At 42.3% G+C, this 19,330-nt stretch overlaps 1 gene segment (V, D, J or C); it reads right to left on the bottom strand.

Moving 5' to 3' along the window:
• Positions 1 to 19,330, bottom strand: part of LOC136407917 (T-cell receptor alpha chain constant-like) — a 499,087-nt gene that overhangs the window by 35,716 nt on the left and 444,041 nt on the right. Inside the window, 1 exon segment of the C gene segment in view lies at positions 7,605 to 7,654. Coding sequence covers positions 7,605 to 7,654 — 50 coding nt within the window.

Genomic DNA, 19,330 nt, shown 5'->3' with positions numbered 1-19,330 from the left:
CTTGTGCCACCTCAGAGGAGCTGCAGAAGACCCAGTGTGGAGTCTCATGTTCTACAGCAGAAATTCTGTTCTTAAACTGATACCCAAAGTTCTAGTTGCTCTTTTCAGAGAATTAAATTGCAGTGGGGTTTGGGGGTGGTGGTCAAAGTTAGATGTGAAAAAAGTACTTTCTGTCAGTAAGTTTTGGAGTTATAGAAAGAAGCTGAGGAATTTTCTGCCCTATTCCATCAGATGGAGCCAAAATATATCCCATATAGCCAGGAAGAGTGCAGAAAAGCTGAGTTGGGGTAGTGGGTCCCCCTTGAGGTCTCTCTGACATTCTCATTGGTCAGTTATTGTTTATAGCTATCTCTATTTCTTTAGAAATGTTGTATATGCTCCTGAGGGTCTTTCGCCATAAGCCAGAGCAGGGGTGTGTGTGTGTGTGTGTGTGTGTGTGTGTGTGTGTGTGTATCTCATTTTAAAGCATAGGAGAGAACCAGCCCCTTTGTCCTGGGGGAAGAACATTAATAAAGAGCCCAAGCAGATGCACAGGATTAAAGTATTTTCAGACTAATGATTTGATTGATTGCCCCTAAAGGCCCAGCCAGAGAAGAACACAACTTACTTGGTTTCACAGTGAGCGTGGTCCCATCCCCAAAGGTTAATTTGCCTGTGTTGGTTACACAGTGCTCAGTGCTATTGCAATAACCTTGAACTGGGGCCTTTAGGAAGACAGGTGGAGGTGCAGGAGACAAGCAGGAAAACAAAGCCTGAAATGACTGCCCATGGCCAAAACAATCTCCTTGTAATTAGGTTAGAATGTGGGATGAATACTAATAATTAGCCACTTCTCAGCCTGATGTTCTTTGCTGTAATTTTCCTTGAAAGAATAGGCCATGGTGGGGGGAGCTCTTGGGAAACTCACTCACAGTGGCTACTGCTTGGTCTCCTGGGTCCCGCCTTGTTTGTTATTCCTGCAGGCCCTTTGTCTATTTTCATCCAATTCCTGCCGTTCCAGCCCCCCCCCCCCCCCCCGCCCCACACACTTTCCCTAGAACTTCCTCTTCATGGAGGCTCACATATTTTCTCAGGGAGAGATATGTGGATATTAAAAGCCAAATACAATGCCCCAGGGAACATGTACATTAATAACTTGTTTTCCAACTAGTATCATGAACAACCCAACACAAACCAAGCAAAGAAAACACCACCTGTGTTTTGACAGCTTCTGCATGATGGAAGACCGGCTTGTTGGGAAGAATAATTAGCCAGAAAGAAGAACTTACTTGGTGTGACCAAGAGTTTGGTGCCCTTCCCGAAAGTGAGTTGGTAACCCCCAACTCCAGAGTACACACAGAGTTTCCTTTCTTTGCAAAAACCCTACAGATGCTGAGAAAATCAAACCACTCATAGCACAGGAGCAGTGCTGATGAAAAGCTCAGACTGTGACAATAAGCAGATGACAGGCAGGAGAGCAGCAGTTACAGTGGTTTGCCATGGAGCCTTACAGTGACTTGGCTGGACTTCAGAGGTCAGCCAGTCTGTTCTCCTACCTCCAGACAAGGTGCTCTCCCACCACATACCTATCTAATCTAAGAGCTTCTGGAAAGGTGGCTGTCCCTCACCAACAGCTTTTGCATTAAAGCAACAGTTCTAACTGAAATCTGCAAACTGCAGTTTGAATTCCTTATATCTCAAGATCCCTCCTTGAAGACAGATTTCATGTCGACATACTCCAGATAGAAACTCACCAAGCCAATCCCAGTGGTCACCTTGGGAGGAAACTGATATTGAAGAAAGAAGGTCAGGTGCATATCGAATTGATCTGTAATGTGAATTGTTTTTACAAGAAGAAATTTTCATGCATAACTTAGAAAAATTAAAATTAATAAGAACGTTAAATAGAAACGCACAATATATTTAAAAATGGCTCTCGGATCTCTGACAAGCCTTCCTGTGCTCTCTAGGCTACAGAATCTCAGGTTCTCAGTCCTAGACTTTTGGTCTCTTGGGATCAGAGGAACTGGGCCAGAGTGTGTGGCAGAGCAAGCTGGAGGTCCTGAGGCCAGGTTTGGGGTAATGTGCTTGCCCATGAGAGTCTGGTTAGCTTTTGAATTATGCTCGAGTAATCTGTTCATCTTCCTGCTCAACACTAACTTCCCAGCTACTAACAGATCTTCAGATCTTACCGGGGGGGGGGGGGGGCACAAGCATTCCTAGGTACACAGAAAGGTATTCAAGGGAAGGAGCATTGCTGGTCAATACTAAGGAAGGCCAGGGACACTTACTTGCAGTCACAGAAAGTCTTGTGCCCTTTCCGAAGACAAGCTGCCTGTTTCCTGAATTCCCACAGTGGTTGTCTGCATAACAAAAACTCTGAATGCCTGTCCCCAGTATTTCTCCTGGATGTTTTTCTCTTAATATTTTTCTTTTTTCCCAGTAGAATCACACAGATATCTCCCTGTTTAACAATATTTTTTTTCCCTTAGCACATTTTTGCTTCCTTCTTTCTGATTCTCTACAAAATGTGGTCTGATTAAGACGCCTCTGGTTTTGACGGCCTGCTTCATTGATAAGAGCTTCTACACATGGAATTGTGGCCCAAGAATGCATTTCTGAACTGCCTGCACACTTCCAACTCATTGTTAGCCTATAAAAAATGTTCCAAAGGAAATCCCTGTCTCTAGTCTCATAATGAACTCTTTGCTGTGCTAGCCATAAAAAGGAGTGGCTCCTTTTCCTAAATGAAGAAAAGGATTTGGAAAATGGCACAGAGTGAGAAGGCTCAACACGAGATGTTGCTTTTGGCCAACATACCATCTTTGTTGCCTCTGGCATTGAAGTAGCTCTTTAAAAATTATCTCCTGCCCCTCCGTGGAACAAGGGAAATGGGAAGTCATGGGTAGCAGAGCCAGGAATTTTAGAAGAGGCCAAACAGAAAAGTGGGTCTTTTGTAAAGAGTAGAAAGACAGGGGTCATAGGTAGGCAGGCTGCTGTTGTTTCCAAAACCACTTTGGAGCCAGAAATCACACTGAGTTTAACAATGTGTCCAAACAGGTCACTAGGGACAAATCTGGGGGGAGACTTGAAGATGAACTCTGGACAAAGTTTCACAGTTTTCATTTTTTATGACATATAAACAACAAAAAAGATAATTGACATTTAAGCAGCAGAACACTGGTGGCAGCTTTCCCAGCTCTAGGGACGAGGAATTTGGTGTTTGGCTAAGCTGTGGAAGGGCTGAGGACTGAGCTTTTGCAGTGGCAGAAGGGCCCAGACTTAGAGGCTACTCACATGTCTTAGAGCCTAAGAAATGTTTCCCACATAAACGAAAACCACTTTCAACTCAATGGGAGTCAATATTAGAAAATCATGTGAACAGTACTTACTAGGGAGAACATGAAGTTGAGTCCCTTTTCCAAAAATGAGTTTGTTGTTATAGGATGCACTGTTATTGAGGCTATAACAAAAACTCTTAGTGACTCTCTTTAGGAAAGCTACTCATCCTTTGATGGGTATTTCACTGTCATCGGACTTAAAAAATTTCCACATTGTCTCCTCTACTATAATAAATAGGCCTCATTATCTCTTTAGCCATCTTTCTCTTTGTCTCCTAGTTGTTTTGCTTGAATTTTATACTGCTTATTGCAAATGTGCAGAGAGAAAATTGGATGACCTCATTTGACACTGAAAGTGAATTATAAAAGCAACAATTCCATAAACTCCTTTGTGATATCACACACAATTCTGATACTCCAGGCAAAAAAAAAAAAAGACTGAGCAGTCAGCTACACTAGAAATCCACAGTTCAGAGCCCCCAAAAAGATAGGGGTAGAAAGGGACCACATCAGATAGACAGCTGAATGTCCACCTGATACAGAACTGCAGTACAGAGCCTTCACCTCTCCCTCAGCTCTGTTCTAGAGTGGCCATATCAATAAACTCTGAAGATACCTCATCTTGGGCCAAGTGCAGGTTTGCTGCACTCATTATAGCCCTGCCCTAGCTAGGGGAAGTGAGAATCATTCATTCTGGCCCAGAGAGATTCCAGTCTTTTGGGATACAGGTATATTCTCTTTTCACAGTCCAGGAATATGGTCACTCACCACCAAGTGCTGAAAACCAGATGCCATTACCACTACTCCTGATGGGTCCTTGTTTGATTCATAAAAAACCACACCATACTGTCTCCTCCCCACTGTCTACCTACGCTCCATCTCAGATGCTCTTTATTGCAATCACTCAAAGAGATTAACATAGGTTGGTCACGCTTACTAGATCTAAAACAAACTTATGGAGTCAGGTAGCTCGTTTCCTTGGCTTTGGACATTTCCCACAGCTAAACCATTAAAAAATAGGTGTCTTACTTTAAACCTCCTCGAATTGGTCATTCCATAGTCTCAGTAATAACCTGTTATAGTGTTTAATAACCCATTCAGTCAACTTGACATCTACCTCTTAATATTATTTTTCTTGACTGATATTTTGACGGGATCTGTTGTACACAAAATGGCACCGTGGAGGAACTGACAGCCCAGGTACACCCCCAGGAATGCTGAGGTCCTGGATTTCTTACTTTCCTCTTTCCCTGTGAGATATGTTTAAACAATTTCTACTACTCATGGAGGAACAGATCATTAAATAAAAATCTTGTCATTATGCCTGCCATTTTATTTCACTCTGAATTTCTTTTCAGGTGTTTATAAAGTCATCTGGGATCATTGATTGATCCCTGAATTGTTTTTTCTTTTTCACCCTATTGTATTCAAATATTAAGTAACATTGTTTTTAGTGAAATTTGACATGAATGGGACTAGATGTGGACATCTGTCAAAATGAGACAGTGTTTGGGTTTCCTATTAGTGTTTTTTAAGAATAAATACATATGCAGGCATGAGAGACAAAGAAAGTAACTTCTACATATTAGTGGTGTTTAAAATGATATAAATTATTATTTTTTAATAGAATAAAAGACAAGATGTATGGGCAACATCACAGTAAACACACAAATCATCGCAGAACATAGTTAAAGAGATATTGAGGCTGTAAATAACTCATGGCCCCTGTATCTCTTTGGAAGAAGGGGAAATGAGCTACCATATTAAAGGCAATTTGGTATGGTCTCATATTGCATTATTTGTCATTATTCCTCTATTCTTGACAATCACAAATGTTTCATGCATTTGCAAAGATCATTTTTCAAAAGCTAAAATTGTCTACACATTAAATTAAATTTCCACTAACTTCACAAGATTTATTTGTTGGGTTAAATATAAATAGAACGTGGTCACTTACTGGGCCTTACCACCAGCTGGGTTCCAGTTCCAAAGAAGATTCTGTTATTATTATTCCCACAGCATTTCCTGCCTTTACTGAAACCCCTAGTAAAGCCCCACCAAACACAAGGCACCATGGTGAGGGGGCTCTTGGGCTCTCCTTGATTTTTAAATTTTTGTGTCTCTAGGAAATGGCCTTTTATGATTGGGAAAAAAAAATTGTTCTGCTACATAAAGCAAGTCATTTTTATTTAAAAAGACCAAACACATGAGCTTTTAAAACCCTTTTGCATTTCTAGGCTTAAATCTGCCAAAGCTGAATCAAATAACTTGTTAACAACTCTTGCTCTCGTATGTGTGAACTCAGTCTTAGATATTCGGTCTAAAGGGCTGCTGCATTTCTATACCCACAGGGAGGTATCCCAGCTGCAGGCCATCTGAACTCACATCCAGGCTCCCCTAAACCCATACTCCACGGCCCTGTCCCTTACTCATTGGTCAAGCATTTCAAAGCTTTCTCACTGTGTAACAGATCCAATGTGGCAGCCTAAGAAAAGATTTTTCCAGGGAAGAATAATAAAAGGCAGACAGTCTTGAGTTTCCCCAAAGAAGTTCCACTATGAACTTGTAGGATGAAAGACAGACATGGGTGAGGAGTTATAACATACTATCCGCCACAACCCTAAAGTCCAGTCTGAAATAAATGCAGGAAGTGAACATTTTCAGTTATAAGAAAGGTTGTACCTTAAAGGCCAGGCTATGAACACACAAGAGCTGCTTTATCACAAAGCTGAGCATTGACTGGGGTTTAGCACATATTTGGTATTGCAGAGAGAGAGAGGAGGGGGGGGGGTGAGCATCCAACACAGTGATGATACCAAGTCTTGGTTAAAAGTAGAGCATAAGTGATAGACTTGTAAGTGTGGAAAGAGAGGGAGACTTGCATTTATCCTCACATGACTGTGACTTATTGATTCTTCAGATTCGAAGAGAAAAAGTTCAGAACTGATTTTATTTCTCTCCTCTCAACCTGGGATGTCTAGAACAAATTATTTTAGGGAAAATGAAGGGAAAATGGGTGTACGTAACAAGGAAAGCTCTTATATGGGTCACAGTTTTAATACTGAGCTGACTTACCCTAAGTTCGGTCTTTGCTTTTCTCCCCCAACCCTGTCCCCCACTGTTGGGTCTGTTTTGTTTGCTTTCTCAGCAATTTCCCCAAGTATAGTTCTAGAGTCCCTTCGGGACGAAAAAGAAGATATGGACTATAGACGAAGGTGCTTGGTCCAGCTGACATCTAGTTATACAAACAAGTTAGCAGGAATCACATATATACAGGTAAAGGGAGGACTAGCGCTGAGAAATGGCCTGAAAATACAGAGCTAAGCCCTAGCATTTAGATGAAAACAGTTTCCCACAGTAGTTTTTCTTTCTGGGATTTATCTTGATATTAGCACCATTTCCTCTTCTCTGACTGTGAGGGGCATCCAAGAGAATAAGGAGTTTTGACATCTGGCTGTATTGTGGCAGATAAGGGGTGACTGTGGGGAACTAACCCTTTCCCCAGAGTGGCTGTTCCTTTCCACTTGTCACAGACACAGAATCCCACTACTCACGTACTTGGTTGGACAGAAAGCAGAGTGCCAGTCCCAAAGATGAGCTTGTTTGCAGCACTCCCATAATTCCCACAGCCCCTCAGAGCCTTACAATAACCCTCAAGAAAGGGCATGGCAGGGTGCGGGGAGGATGGGACCCAGTCCCACCATAGCAAAGGCCAACTTACCAGGTATCCCGTCAGCCTCCATATTCCCCTGATATGCCCTGACATTCATTGTCTTTTAAGTTATGTCTTTGTAGAGTTTGTGCTAAGGCCCAGAACTTTGGGTGATTCACCAGCAAGTGACTAAGAGCTTTGCAGGCACCTGCTCCCACACAGAACAGCAGCCAGAGGCAGGGTGTGGGGAAAGCAGCAGGCTCTTTTCCCCACACTGGTCTTTGGCTGTAGACCTTTCTCTTTTCTCTGACTTTGTTCTTCCAACAGAACGAGGCTGGTTCTATCCTTGGAAAAGAGTTCCAACTGTATCAGAAGGAATTAAGATACTCCTTAACATCCCAGCTCTGCTCTCTTAGAGGTCTAGTTAAACATTATTCATTCTGGAAGCAACAGACCAAACAAGAGAGTTGGTGGCTGACATTGTCTCTCACTGGGAGTGAAAACTCCATTTGGGTCAAGTACATTGTCTCCAGGAGGCTGGATTGTTCTTAAAAATATAATTTGCATGCTATGCTTCATGTATTATTCAACCTGTGTCTCCTCTCTCTTATAGTCATATTGCTGAGACTTACCTGGCTTTATAATTAGCTTGGTCCCAGAGCCCCAGATCAGCTGATAGTTGCTATCCACACAGACACAAAAACCTTAACAAAAACCTTCACTGTCCTTCTGGGGAGCCTATTAGAGATAAATCTCAGATATAAAGTCCAGAGCAAAGCACATGAAACAATATAGGAATATTGACTATTGAAGATTATTTGTTCATTTAATTACATTTGATTCCCTTGCCCATTATGGATTCCAGACACAGATGACAAAATCAAATGACTAAAAATTTAGGTCTCTCTGCATATAAAGCAAGCATAACTCATAAACAGTATTCAACCTGTAGAAGTTGAATTTGCTTCACCTTTCCTGATATTTTTAAATAAAAATGCAAAAGGGAGAAACAGATAATCTGTCTGGAGTCATAATACATCTAATTCTCTAGTGTCTTATTTTCACTGCTTTTAAGATTCTAGTCAGAACCATGGCATTCACTTATTGATTAAAACAATTTGGTTTGTAGACAGTTCTATCTGAAAATTAACATCCTGAGGATCTTGGACCCAGGCAGCCAGAGGCGTGGACGGCCCCACTGAGCGCAGAGGTGGGGAGGGTGGCCTGCAGTACCGTGTGACCGCACAAAGCGAGTGGCTGCTTATAGAAAACACCTCTTCAGAATCGCTCCTTGGTTTCTAGTACTTACTTGGAAAGACTTGTAATCTGGTTCCAGCCCCAAAGATGAGTTTGTCAGTGTTGGAGAACACAGTGATTCTGAGACCTACAAAAACCCCTGAGCCCAGCGGGACGCTTTGCCTCCTGTCTACCCCTCTGGTCTTCCCCGTTCCTGGCACCAAACCACCACCACCACCACCAAAACAGATTGGAGGATACAATGAAAACATCGACGCAATGAAACAGTCAGTTTTTGTTAAATTTCATTCCCTGCAAATGCCCATGGCCTGTGCCAATTATATTTTGAATTCACAAAGATGATAATTCAAGAGAATTCACCAGAAAGAATACAGGAAATCTCAAGCTCTAATCCTTGTTCTGATTTTTTGGGGGAGGGGTTTGATTTCAATTATTTAACTTGTCTGTGCTTTGGCTTGTCTGTCTGGGAAATGTGCTTGATGGTGTGTGACGTTGTTTACCTTATTAGAGAATGTGTGGAGATCAAGGTGGTGGAGCAGTGGGTTACAACACAGAAATGCACTTTGAATAGTGTGGGAAATGTGATTGTTCAAGCCCAGATACTATGAACATGAATAGGAGGGAGTATGTTAGCTGAAGTCTCTTGTCAAAATAACTAACAAAAAGCTTTTTTAGTAAAAACTGAAGGAGGATATATCTGTCTCATATGTTTTTCCACAAGGAAGCTAGTGAATACAACCACTTAATCTGCCAGAGGAGATGGGCCTTGGAAAGGTCAGCTGTATTCTGCGGTCTGACTGCCGGGGGATGAGAAGAAATGACTGCTCTCTCAGCAGCCAGTGAGGATAGATTAGGGCCCCACGACATACTAATTTCCTTTTGCTGTTGGCAGCATTAAATGAAATCAGCCAAAGTTATTTTAAAAAATGAATTTGATCATCTTAATGGTCAAACTGGCAGTGTAGTTATATCCAGAAACTATACCCCACTAGTGTCTAGCTGGGAATAGGGGAGGTGGGAGGTGGGAAGGAACTCTGTAGGATTTACAGACATACCAGCCCACTGAAATGAGAAAGTACACACTTACTTGGTGTGACAATCATTTGAGTGCCGGCCCCGAAATGCAGTGCACCCCCAGTGCCTGTCTGTGCACAATGGTTAACTCTGCTACAAAAACCTTGCTACCTCTTCATGGTACCATGACTTGATCCCCAGGTGGAAGCTACAGTTTCCCAGGTAGGAGAGGATTCAGACATATGTATGAAAGCCATGGCATTCCTTTTCCTGTAGCAGACCCTCCTCCAGAGGGTCTTCCTGATCCAGGGTCCAGTTCCGGCCTCCACATAGACATTAGGTAGCCCATGGTGGCCACTGCCACCTCCATAGGGGCTCTGCTGCCCCCCCCCACCCCAAAGAAAAGATTCCCTCAAGTGCCTGAGCCATTTGGGGATCACTCAAGGAACTAAGAAGCTTGACAGGCTAAAGAGGCATGTGGTGGCATGTGGTGGGGTTGGCCCTGGGGTGGGCATGGTCATCAGGAATGCAAGGAGAGAGAAAGGAGTTCGATGGAAAAGGTAGAGATGGAAGGATAGACCAGGAGTGGAAGGGTCTGAGAAAAAATTAAGGCAAGTAGACAAATACACAGCTAATATTAAAGCTCACCATGCTCTCCTTTGTGAGAACACATGAGTTCTAGGGGAAGAAATGTTCCTGGCTCTGTCGGTTGCCCTGACCTAATTAGGACTGCTTTATCTCCTGTGCCAGCTTCTCACATGCAGCTGAGAAGGCCCACACCACACACGGAGACCACCTCCCTGTCATAATTCTGCCTGGCAGAGTCATCTGATCAAATGTTCGGGGGGGGGGGGGGCAGGAACAGCAGCCACTAAAAGATACTCAGAATCTGTTTCTCTCTTTCTAATTAGGCTGTCAATCTGTTGAGCTAATAAATTGTATGAAGTGTCTTAATCTCTCCCAAGGAAAGCAGTCATATAAATGCAAAATAGCAGCAGCTATAAGTCAAATGGCTCGCTGGGTATTTTTTCTTGGTGTGAAGAGACATTGAATAGGAGGAAATCTTTCTGAATGTGGAGGAGACAGACTGGGAAAAACACAACAGCATTTGTTTTTATTAGGCTGAGTCTATACAGCACAAAGTAAAACAGATCTGGCTATCATTTAGGTACTGTGGCAGTCAATTCAGGCAATTTAGAGCACAAACAAGGTTTTTCAAGGAAATGCCTAGATATCTGGATCAGCTCCTGACATTAATCAAATTAACTGGACAATTGTGCTGTGTAGACACAAACTAATAAATGTGCCTGATATGGTTCTTCTGAAAGAGTTACATTTTATAAACTTAACATTAAAACTAGTCCAGTATTTATACCCACTCTCTTCCTTTTGGCACTGCAATTGACATTTCCCATTTTTTTTTACTGCAACTGGTCGTATGTTTAGAGCCAGCAAGGTAAGGATGACCTTCTCTCTGGAGAGTCTTATCAGGTTAACAGATGGAAGCTCATTTAAAAATTCTTATTAGGTGTCTGGGATGTGAGAGCTGGCTCTTATAGATTAAGAGCTTTTTCTGAAGTGGCAAAGGACTTACGGGAAATAACGGTGAGTCTTGTTCCAGTCCCAAAGACAAGCTTGCTTGCACCAGAAGTTTGCACAGTGTTTCTGACCAGTACAAAAACACTTCGCTCTGCTAAACTTTCTTCCTCTGTAAAGCTCAACGGGGTATGCTATACACATTTTGATTTTTACTTGGTGATATCCTTTTAAAAATCATCTTCTAGAAGATGTTGTCTTCCATAATATTTAGCCCCAAATTCCAAATTATTACCAGTCCCTGTTCTGTCCTTCCTATTTCCACCCCCAAACAAAAACTTGCCATTTACATGCTTAAAAGAAAGTTCTTAAAGACTTCCAATGGTGGTGTCTACTCTATATTCTGTTATGTAAAATCACCTTTATTTTTTGTGAACCTCTCACATTTGAAGTTTTTATTTTTTCCAAGTCAGCCAAACTGATATTCTTTTACTCTTCTCTGAGAACTTCCAGACCCAACCCACCTCGCCTTGACCCTCTTTATGCCACTAGCTGAAGCCAAATGAGTTAGAAAAGACACATCCTACTATTTTTTAAAAAGGAAAATAAAACTTAAAAAATTACAGTCTTTGGTTAGAAGTTGAAAAGGCAGAGATTTACCAAAAAAGAACAAGATGGCAATTGTGGCTTATTCAGGAGCATTCAAACCTACCTGGTTTTACTTGTAACTTTGTCCCCTGCCCAAAGATGAGTTTTCCCGTGTATCCAGAGTTACACTCTAATGCTGCACTTTACAAAAACTTCAAAAGGAGATCATACCACCCTTCTCTCCAGCGCCTTGATCTACTAATAATAACTATTATTTATTGAAGGCTTACTATGTGCAGGCCACTATACAAAGCCCTTTAAAGGTACAGGTTCTTTTCATTTCATTTCATAAGAGATCAGTGAGCTAGGTACTATTATTATCTCCATTCTACAGATGAGAAAAATGAGGCATGAAGTGATTAGGTAACTTGCTTCATATTACACATCTAGTAAGTAGAGTTAGGATTTGCCAAGCCAGTTAGATACCAAAATTCATGTTCTTAGCCATTTTGCTATACCTTTTACTAGGCTTCTTTTTTTCTATTTTGTGTTCTCCTTTAAGCTGTGTATACCAGTAACATTGACAAAATAGTTAGTTCATTGACCCTAGGAAATGTACCCTGAGATGGTTCTCCTGAAAGGCTTACATTTCATAAAGTTCACATTAAAACTGGTTTAATATTTATACCCACTTTCATCATCTTGGCACTGCAATTGACATTTCTCATTTTTTCTTGCAACGCGTGTTTTACATTTAGAGCTGCAAAGGTAAGGGTGACCTTCTCCCTGGAGAGTCTTATCTGATTAACACATGGAAGCTCATTTAGAAAGTCATTAGTGCCTCTCTCAAAGATGCCTTTCCCGAAGCCCCTAGCCTCAGTGCACAGCTCCACTTCCTCCCCCGAGCTTCGCCAAGCCTGCAGCTCCCAGGCTGCCCCGGGAGCTCTTCTTCCCTAAAGCCACAGCAAACACTGCTGGGAACACAGTCTGGTTGTGCAGAGCACAATTTTGAATAGGGTAGGTGGTCTCTAAGATGCTTCTGAAGAGAAGAACTTCTTAGGGGAGGCCAGAATTAAGATGAAACCCATTCCTTTCCTGTTACTTCTAGCAAATCCACCATCAGGCTATAAGCCAACGAGGGCTCAGAGATGCAGGAATTATATGGCACATTGGAGCCATCTGGATAATCTGTGCTGGGAGATGTTCTCTAGGGAGGTCATTGGGATGCACCTAAGACCTGGGAGTTCCCAGCCATACTTGACTTATCTTTGGCTGAGGCGTGGGGAAACCAGCATTTACCAGGGGTGTGTGGTGAGGCTGGCACATGTGTATAAAGGAATCAACAGGACTGATGCATATTTTCACCTTCTTTAACTTCAGTGCTCCCTGATGGTGTTTTCTGGAATGGATCCTCCTGTTTACTCTGTGAGAAAACAGCTTCATACTTCAACTGCCTTCCTAGCATGCACGATGGACCCCTCCACCTAGTTATTTTGATTGAAGATAAACAAGGGCTCAGCTTGAGTGGACAGGAGAAAAACGCTACCCACAACTGTGCATTTTAAATATTGGGGCTTAAAAAGGAGACAGTTTCTGGGATGTTTCAAAATGCATAGACAGGTTTGAAAATTAATTTAAAGACTCACTTGGTTTTACTGCCACGCTTGTCCCCAGTCCCCAAATCAGCTTACGGTCGCTGCCAGTACTACACAGTCATAGAAAGCTTTACGGAAACCGACCAGGCCAATGTGTACCAGGAAATCCCTTTCAATCCCCAAACCCAGAGGCGTGCTTCTCCAGCTGGGACCCTGGCCAAAGAGGCATCGCATTCAATTCACAGCACAGTTGGGATGGAAATGCTCTTCTGAGGTTAAATATTTCCCTCCACCTCCAGACCGAGCTGGCCCCCTGACCAGGCCAACAAAGAGTGTCTCAATCCCTACAAAGCCCCTGAATTCTTCCACTTCTCACGTTCAACACAATTAGACTTTCTGACCCAAATGGTTAGGACAAAAAAGACCAAAGAATCTGTTTTTCTCTTATTCATTTGTTCCTGTGCCAATTACATATGTGCCCATTTCCACATGTACATATGGCATGTATAAACACTGCATAATCATTAGGATTAATGATCAGAATTAACAAAAAGAGCCCCCCAAGTGAATCGCAGTGCTACGGCTGCCTTTAGAAATTAGAACATTCATTATGTATTCAGCAGAGATACTCACTAGGTTTGACCATTAACCTTGTTCCTCCTCCAAATGTGAGCTTGTTGCCTGCATTATTATTCACACAGTGATCTTCAGCTCAGCAAAAACCTTCTAGAAACTGAACTAACTTTTCCCTAAAGATCTTCTGAAAGGTGCAATACAGTGAGCACAGAGAATATTAAATAATTGTCACAGTAATAGCCTGGCACAGAATTTTAGCACCAGCTTGAATTTCAGGACTGTTTCTACATTGGACAAGTAATATTCTTTCTGAATATTCTAAAGAAGGATGTTTCCTGCACAAGCCCAGAATACTGGCTGCCCAAATCCTAGCATATCCTCTGGTGTTTTAGATATAATTCTCCAGGGATTCTGAAGATTTTGTACCTTTTTTGGACAAAGTAGAAATAGCTCATGTCCATGGCACCAAAGCCAAACAGCCAGAGGTACTGTCATCACAGAAGGAGAGACGAGGACAGCTGCCACTGCCCACCAGGCAAGCGGGGTCAGAATGTTCGTTCACTCACTGAGGGTGCCAAAGCCTGCCACTGCTGACCAAGGTCCAGCTTCTGGAACATCTAAGAGGATTCTTGCCTTGTCTTATTTCACAGAACTAGAAGTAGTTGCAGACACTGGTCAACCCTGGAATTAGTTCCTGACTCCAAATCCACACTTTCACCCCCTACTTAGTCACCAGGAAAAAGACTTTCACCACTTTCTATCTTTGTCCTAGTAGAGACTTTTCTATTCTCACTATCCATTTTCTGGGAGATAATGCAACTGAAGGACTAACCTGAAATCATTATTTTATTGGTAGCTTTTCCTATCCTGTCTAGGGGATCCTTTGGAGACTCTCTCAACTTTGAGGCAAGTCAAAGGAAAATCTGAAGAGGAAACCCCCTGGGCACCACTGAGTGTACAACCTGGTTTCTCCCTCCACCCCAACCCCCCAGCTGCCTGGAGGACCAGGGGCTTAACTACCAGCAATTATGAATGGACCACTCCAGAGGGAAAACAAGGACCATGCAGGCAATGTGGCGGCTCATAAATGTCCTACTTGGGTTTGGTCAGTGCTCTTCCTCTTTTAGAGATCATCTTCCCACGGGCAGACAATTCCTTTCCATGCCCATCACAGAAGCATCTCCTTCCTTCCTGCTTTGCTATTTGCCTCTTAGCCAAACCTTATTAATTTTTAAAAAGAAGTATAATTTCTCAAATTCTGCCTATAAAATTAAGTCTGGCACCTGTTCTCGGTCTTCTGGCTAAGGAACAATTTGTTTCACATACACAAGTCTGTTTTCAGTAGGGCGTTCACGCTGTCTCATTTACGGAGATGAGGTACAGGTGTGGGCATGGGTGAGCCTTCAGGAGAGGTATACACCCAGTTGGTCTGAAGCAGAGCATTTGTGAAAAGAAATAGTTGAAAATAAATGTATGGAGTAGAAAGGGTCCAGATTTTAGAGAGACTTAAGTGGCAAGCTAACAAGTGGACATTGTGGTTTCCTAAAATATGAATGCTCAGGTGAAACTGGACAGGGAGAGAGGCAAAAAGAGGGGCAGGAGAGTGAGTGAAAAATGTGGAATGATAATACAGTTTTAAAGTAATAGGTAATACTGAATTCTTATGTTTAGAATAGTCTCTCAAGGTCCTTAGCTGATAAATATTTTTCTAATGATAATTAAATTCTTATGAAATCGGTGGTAAGTCCATCCACAGAGCTCTCCTTTACCCCTCTTGTCCAGACTACAGGGACCCAGAATTGCCACTTCAGATAGCAGTCACTTTTCCTTCCCTAGGTTCTAATGACTTTTTTTCTTATTTTACCTTCGCTTGTCCCTCAAATATCAACAATTTTTAAAATAAAGTCTGTCTTGACTGTAATACTCACTTGTTAAAACCTGCAGCCTGGTTCCTGCTCCAAAGGTGTATTTGTAGCCTCCTGAGGTAGCCACAGTGTTATGTGGCTCTACATAAACCAACATAAGGTTACCATTTCTTGGGATTGCTGTCAGTTAGTAGGACATCATATGCACTTTTCCTGCTAGGAGGTCTTAACCTCATGTTTTTCTAAAAGGAATTTATTAGAGATAATATCTCAGTTCTTATAGAAAGTCTTCACTGCTTTAATTAGGTCTGAGTTTGCCAAACTTCCTCAATCTCATGCTATGTTTATCTTGAATATGTTTAAGTAAAGAGACTGTTTAACAAACATATAAATGATTATTGACTCTTCAAAGCACCCCCTTTAGAACTTTTTATGAGAGTCACTTTATGAGCCACACAAATGCACCAAGGACATTATTTCATAGTCAGATCTCATTTTGGAACCAAAATAGTACCAATAATTACTTTGAGTCTCTCCTTTATTTATAAGTCATGGCTCTGGAAGGTTTTTGGTTATTAACAAAAATGAAACCTGCCTTCAAAAGATCAAGCCATCATAGATGCTACAGCAAGAGGGCAGAATCAAAGAGGGAGGTGAGCAATGGGCACTGGGTCGGACTAAAGTGTGAGCCACTTCAGGCTGGGCCACACATTTAATTGTAGACTCTCTGCTAACATGTCAGTCCATTGCCTGATTGTTACACCAGGTTTGGCACAGAGGATTGTTGGTTAAATAAAACTGAAATGTGAGATGGCAGACATTTCTGCAAATAGTGTGCCTGCATGTAAGGCACCCGAGTTTCTGTAATTCTAACAGGAAAAACAAAAACAAAAACAAAAATCCACTGAACTCTGCAACTGTGGAGATAGCCTGTAAATTTTAAGAATTGCCTTCTATAATTCATCTTTATTACCCTCTCCCTGACAGCTTTACAATTTTGGTAGCACATTCTGCTTCATCACAGATAATTCAGTGGAGGTGGGGAGCCTTCCAAGGCACTGGCATTCTCTGTTCCTCCCATGGGGTCGACTCGGGAAGAAGCGTTCAGTGAAGAAGTGAAGTCCTGCTTTGGGGGGAGGAACTACTTTGTCCCTGGGGTAAAGAATGGGGCTGTCCACTGATAGGACACATTAAGGGCTGTCCCCTCTCTAGAGAAAGTTTTATTGCACTGCTATTCTCCCAGAAGAGGAAAGTCATGAGCAGTTTGTAGCTCCTGCTGCCCTCCCCTCACCCAAGCCTGCAGTCCACTTGCTGGGTTTTTTTAGTTCTACAAGATGACATGGGCATACACTCAAGTGGACCTCACTTATCTGTTAAAGACATGTTTCCTTGGCTACAGACTGCTGCTTCGATAGCACCCCTTTTCATTGGTTTGTTTCTGTCTCTATCACAAAGCTTTTCTTCCTCTTATCTCTGTCTTTTTCCCAAAGCCTCAACGTGCTTTGTGGACCTCCGAGAAACACTGATTGCAGTATTAATGCAATTTATCAAACTGCCCATAGACCTGATAACCAAATCCAGCCTCCAGGGAAACATATTCATATCTTGCTCACACATCCAACATAGTTAACAACTGCATGCTAAGCAAATCAATTAAATTCAGTGTTTCAACAGGTCCCATTGGATTTCTTTCCAGAAAGAATAATTTGTTAACCACAAGAACTCACCGGGTGTGACCAAAAGTGAGGTGCCCTTGCCAAAGCTGAGTGCATACCCGGTGTTTGAGATTCACAGTGCATTTTCCCTAAACAAAAACCCTTTGCAGTAGCCACTATTAAACCTCTGTTAAATCTAATGTCTAAAAACCAATCACACAGCAGTCACACAGATGGAGGTTATCCATGGCCCTCTTCCAAAAGGCCATTGCTGAGAAGGTCACCCATTCACCATAGTGAGGTGGGCAATCACTCTTGAGAAGTGCCATCCTGGGGAGGGGACCATGTCACACATTGAGTTTCCCTGTGTCCAGCAGAGGGAAGTGCCTGTCTGAGCTAAGGACAGCCAGGGACATGACAGGGAGCAATTTTTTGGGGTGACAGGTGAAGGGCAGAAAGATACCACTGAGAAAGCGGTTGATAAATTTCTTCTCATTCACTCTGGGTTGTACTTTAGTTGCACTCACTGGGTTAGTCTTTGATACCCAAACACTTACTTGGTTTAACTGAGAGTTTGGTGCCTTTTCCAAAGGTGAGTTTTCCTAGATTGTTTTCATAATTCACACAGTCATATGGAGCCTTACAATAATCAGTGGGTGGGAAGGCCTGAAGGAGAGACTGAGCAAGTGAGATCACCTTCCCCCTAGTGGGTGTCTCACCACCTTGCAGTCTCAGCTTCTAGCTCCTTGCCAGAGTTAGGACATTTCTCTGAAAAATAACAGCCAGCGGTGCAGATATTTCTGAGATTGATCTTAAACCACCAGTTTTGCTCTCAGAACACTGGTTTTTATGGCCTGCTCATGCCTGAGACACACAAGACAACTGTGAAGTCAGGCAGGGACATGCCACCTAGCACAGGTAGTCAACATTAGGGGACCAGAAACCATGCCATTTCAGAGCCATAGTTCTTAAAAACAACAACAACAACAAAAACAGACCAAGAATACAAAATCACTGTTTGCACTGCTCTTGAAGAGGAGGGGTTCTAACTGAAAGAACAGTTAATTCTTTCAGCTCTGTCTTATTACATAATATGAGTTTTGCATATTATCATTAGAATGTCTGTCTATCCAGAGCCAATGAAGAAGCCAGTAAAAATTTCTACTCTGTTATGACTTAATTCTTAGGATTGCCAGAATCCATCAACTAACGGACATCAGGAGCTCAGGCACAAAGAAACGAGGTGCACCGATTTTCTCGGGACTGGCAGTGTCTTGACCACTAAAACCACGCAGAACAGCACTGCCACTCCCCTCAGGCCACCTTTGGAAATTCACCTACTCCTCTCACTTACTCAGTTTTACTGTCAGTCTTGTCCCAGTTCCAAAGCGTAGGTCATTGTTACTATTACCACAGCAGTACGTCCTCTAACAAAAACCTCCATGGGACACCTTGCGGTCAGGCTTCTAGCGTGGCAGAGACGAGGGGGAGAGGCACTGACTAATGCCACAAAACGCAAGTCTCATTCTCCTTCTTCTACAGAAATGGTGTCATTTTGTCATGCTTTTAGGATGCAAAAGTCGGCATATTTAAGCACACTAAGCACAGCTAATCTAGACCCTGAAAGGGCACTGTGAGACATATAATCAACTTTCAAACTGGTTCCTGAACTGAGAATAAATTTATACCACAAAACAAATCATGCCCAAACACACCATTTGTCTTCAAGGACCTCTACGTATGAGGTTCTGACTGGTGGTATGCTCTAGAACTTCTATAATTTGCATCTTAATCATGGGTTCAAAACACTTGAACTACTCAGCTGTATAATTTCATGTTAATTATCATGCAGTCATTTTGTAATTGGTAAATAATGAAACATGGCAGTGCTTTGGGGGAGGGGGTTGCTATTTGATTATGTTTTCAGAGGGTCAAGGTTTTACTTTTAATCCACCAAGGGTCTAACTAAATGACTCCTCTCAGATGTTGAGTGAGAAGAATGTTAAGCAAGTTTCCTGAGAAGCACTCTATAACATTAGGTAACTGTAGTCCAGTTCTTTCCGTTTAAACATATCACCCCTGCAAAGCTATCAGAATAAGCAGGGCTATTTCTTCTCTATTTGAGGGCAGTTTTCATTCTGCTGCCCAGAGTGACAAAGTTCTGATGACAAATTAATTCCCAAACCTGCTGTTCCAAAGGAAACACACAGTGTAATGACGACTGAAGAAGCTGAAGAAGCAGAGAGAAGTATGTTTGCACAGGTGGAAAGGA

The sequence above is a fragment of the Saccopteryx leptura genome, chromosome 6 (assembly GCF_036850995.1).
Source record: "Saccopteryx leptura isolate mSacLep1 chromosome 6, mSacLep1_pri_phased_curated, whole genome shotgun sequence".
Classification (NCBI taxonomy): domain Eukaryota; kingdom Metazoa; phylum Chordata; class Mammalia; order Chiroptera; family Emballonuridae; genus Saccopteryx; species Saccopteryx leptura.
Note: the sequence above shows the minus strand (reverse complement) of the source record. Positions and strands in the feature narration are given on the sequence as shown.